Below are 3,887 nucleotides of genomic sequence, written 5' to 3'. Positions count from 1 at the left end.
CACCAAGCTGAACAACCCAGATGTGGTCCCTTGGACACACATGGTGGAAGAATCGACCCCCCTCAAGTTGTATGCCTTGGTGCACACACACACACACACACACACACACACACACATACACACAGAGTTTTTTTAAAGCCAGTATAACAACATAGGGCCCTGTTACCTTCCCCACTTCTAGAGGTCTGTGTGCCAGTCTGTGTGGCTTTCTCAATTCTGACCATTGGCATGTGTCACTGCTCCTGCACCATATACCAACCCCAGCCCTCTGCCCCCAGGTCGTCCACAGGGATCTCAAACCCAGTAACATCCTGTACGTGGATGAGTCTGGGAACCCCGAGTGCCTGCGCATCTGCGACTTTGGCTTTGCCAAGCAGCTGCGGGCTGAGAATGGACTCCTCATGACACCTTGCTACACAGCCAACTTTGTGGCACCTGAGGTAAGTGGAGGCGTCAGGTGGCCCTGTGCCTGCTCTCGATCATCTTATACTGTCCAGACCTTGACCCAGGTTCCAAGGGAAGACATATAGCCTATGACCCTGACTCTTCCCTGCCCTGTGGGAAATGTGTGACTGTGTCCTATGCCCCTCAGCCTGACAGCCCTCCCCTGCCTCCTGCCAGGTGCTGAAGCGCCAGGGCTACGATGAAGGCTGTGACATATGGAGCCTGGGCATTCTGCTATACACGATGCTGGCAGGGTACGTGTGAAGTCTGGGCCCCTGGCCCTGCCGTTGGGAGCCTCCTAACCTCACCCCTCGTGCCGGGATACAGGTCAGAGGCTGAAGCTGGGTTTGGGAACATCTCTCTAGATACACTCCATTCGCCAATGGGCCCAGTGACACCCCAGAGGAGATCCTCACCCGGATTGGCAGCGGGAAGTTCACCCTCAGTGGGGGAAACTGGAACACGGTTTCAGAGACAGCCAAGGTGAGTGTGTGAGGCTTGGAGGGCAGAGCCCGGCTGATGGCAGCGCCTTTCCATAGTTGTAGGACAGGTTTCCTACAGCCTCCCCCTCCCAAGTACCATGTTCCACAAATCCCCACTGCAGTATTATCCCAAGTAAGTAAGAGATTCCCAGACACATGCCCCTCCCGTTTGTCTAGATCACTTCACTACCCCTTCTTTGTCCTGGGCCCGAAGGAATGCAGAGGGCTGCCTAACCCTATCTCTCTCCATGGAGAGTTGATGTGGTAGAAAATACGCCAACCCGAGCCCGATGGATCCCAGCCCTATGGACGCCTTCCCAAAGGAGGATGGGCTTGAACATGCAACATTGGGACATTTCTATCCATCTAGACCATCTCATAGCACAGTTGAACTCTTGGCGAATGGCACCACCTGTACTGGGTGTTGTCACCTCTGTTTCTCAGAGGCACAACTGAGGCTCATAAGTTAACAACTCTCCAGGACTCAGACTGGTGGAGGGAAATGCTAAGTTTGGGATTTTTATTATTTGAGGTTCTGTTAGTGTTTCATTGTTTGTTTGGTTTTCCTTTTGTTTTTGTTGGTCTGTGTATCCTAGGACAGATATGTCCGAGAGTTGGTCTGTAGACCAGGCTGCCATTAAACTCACCAACATTCAAACTCACCAACATTCACCTCCCCTTTGGCTCTTCAGTACTGGATTTAAAGGTGTACAGCACCTCACCCAGCACTATATTATAACTAGGGGGGATGGTGGGGGAGGGAGGATACATGGGAGTATAGGTGACCTCAGAGGCCAGAAGGCATAGGGCGCCCCAGAACTGGTGTTCCATCTGGGTGAGCTTCCTACCCCACGTACGGGAGTGCTGGGCCTGGGGGTGATGGTGCACACCTTAAATCCCAGTACCCAGGAGACAGAAGCAGGTGGATCTCTGAGTTCTGGTTTCAGCCTGGTCTACAGAGCGAGTGCCAGGAAAAATGAGAGAAAAACCAAAAAAACCTTAGAATGCGGGGGAACTGCACTCCAGTCTTCTGGAGAGCAGTAAGCGCTGGGCCTGCTTGCCTTGGTTTTGCTCTGAAGTTGTGGTCTCTCTCTCCCAGCCCTGGCTGCCCTTCAAGGCCTGTGTAGCTGAGGCTGGTTTTGAATTTGTGACCCTGCCTCCTGAGTCCTGGGATTAAATACCTGGCGTGGATTTCTCTTTGCATTTCTGTTCTTCGCTGGGCTGGAGATGGAGACCAGCACCTCGTGCCCGCCAGGCCAGCTCTCAAGCTCTTACCCCAAGGAGGGTCAAATTCAAGCTTCCTCTGCCTACATGCCCCCTCCCCACCCCCAGTCTTCAGGCAACCCCCACCTTTCCTCGTGGCCTTTCTGAAGGAGAAAGGAAAAGGTGCCCCCCCACATACCTGGAGCAGCAAGGAGGGAAGAAAGCGATCCTGTGTAGGGTGGGGGAGGAGGCTTTGGGGTATAAAGAATGGACTGCAGGGGCTTTTGTAAGGGCTCAGGCCAGAGATGGCTGGACAGGGTTGGCCTTCCAGTCACTGGCCATCAGTGGGGCATGGCTCTCTGCTCCCTTGGTGTCCCACCCGTCACCTCCTTGTCCATGTGTGTCCAGGACTTGGTATCTAAGATGCTGCATGTGGACCCCCACCAGCGCCTCACAGCCAAGCAGGTGCTGCAGCACCCGTGGATCACCCAGAAAGACAAGCTTCCCCAGAGCCAGTTATCCCACCAAGACCTGCAGCTCGTGAAGGTCGGCATGAACACCTGGGGCCGCCAAGTGTCTGGGGTCAGGGTGAGGGGTTGGTCTCAGTCCGGTGGGTTATGGCCGGGACTTGAAGTGACAGAGCCAGGCAGTTCTGTGTCTGCCTAGAACCAGGGGATGTGGCAAAGACAAAGCTTTGCCCCTAAGGGAGTCCCAGACTTAGGCAGTAGCATCTATGCATTCTTGTGCCCCAGGGGGGAACCCTGGTCATAAAGCAATAAGTACCCAGGCAGGAGCACAGGGCTGGGTGGGCTGGGCAAGCTTGGGAGGGGTGGGCCAGACCCTGGGGTACGTGTGTTTTGATGCCCACCCCCCCTTTGTGGTCTGATCTCCTACCACCTCTTCTCTCTTAGGGAGCCATGGCAGCTACATATTCTGCACTCAATAGCTCCAAACCCACCCCTCAGCTCAAGCCAATTGAGTCATCTATCCTGGCCCAGCGGCGGGTAAGAAAGCTGCCATCCACCACCCTGTGAACTGCAGTGCAGACGAACTCCTCAGAGGCAGAGTCCTTCCCGGAGGGAGCAAGCCTGGTTCACAGGACCGAGCGCAATGGAGTTCTAAAGGAAGTAACCAGCCCAGATCACCCGTGAGGGTGTGACGTGCCTTCCTCCCCGGGATGGGCTCTTCTGGGCTCAGGCTCCACCGTGTGAAAGCCACTCACTGTACAAACTATTTTTTAAGGAAAAAAAAAAAAATGGCGTCATCTCCCATGGATTTTTTTTTTTTACAAGATCCATTTGCCTTTTTGGCTGTCGCGCCGTCCCAGGAGGAACTACGAGTCACGTGTGTGGCCGAGACTCCCTTGGTAGCTTTGGGGCCCTCCTCGCTGTTGGCCATGGGGCCATGGGCACATGACTTCGAGCAGGTCCAGCGTCGCCTCTCAGATCTGTCTCCTGGCTCCTCGGCAGAACTTGGTCCCCAGCCGTCTCTCTTTCCGTTCTGTTCTGGGGTTCTAGAGCCACTTTCTGCTAGAGCAAGGGACCCCACCCTGTCAGCTCTTGGCTCCAGGCACCAGCATCCACGACGCCCATCCACGGTGGGTCCCAGCGGTCGGATCGGACAACCCCGTGGAGAGGAGGCAGAGAGCGCTGTTTGGGAAACTTGCTGTCTGCCGCTGGACAGAGTTCGCAGGAGACCAGGGAGGCGGTCCGCGGACGATGAGGGCTTTCTCATTTCCTCCTCAGCTGGTAACTCAGG

At 55.2% G+C, this 3,887-nt stretch overlaps 1 protein-coding gene across 3 annotated transcripts in view; it reads left to right on the top strand.

The window, feature by feature from the left end:
- Rps6ka1 (ribosomal protein S6 kinase A1) overlaps window positions 1-3,887 on the top strand; it is a 41,763-nt gene that overhangs the window by 37,830 nt on the left and 46 nt on the right. For all 3 annotated transcript variants that reach the window (XM_021200898.1, XM_021200900.2, XM_021200897.2), the window contains 5 exons: window positions 279-440; window positions 622-698; window positions 810-927; window positions 2,538-2,675; window positions 3,041-3,887. The exon at window positions 3,041-3,887 is cut by the window's right edge. In XM_021200898.1, the coding sequence (XP_021056557.1) occupies window positions 279-440; window positions 622-698; window positions 810-927; window positions 2,538-2,675; window positions 3,041-3,163 (618 nt within the window). In that variant the 3' untranslated portion in view covers window positions 3,164-3,887. The remainder of the gene's footprint in view (window positions 1-278; window positions 441-621; window positions 699-809; window positions 928-2,537; window positions 2,676-3,040) is intronic.

Source organism: Mus pahari, chromosome 6 (genome assembly GCF_900095145.1).
Source record: "Mus pahari chromosome 6, PAHARI_EIJ_v1.1, whole genome shotgun sequence".
In the NCBI taxonomy this organism is placed as follows: Eukaryota; Metazoa; Chordata; class Mammalia; order Rodentia; family Muridae; genus Mus; species Mus pahari.
Note: the sequence above shows the minus strand (reverse complement) of the source record. Positions and strands in the feature narration are given on the sequence as shown.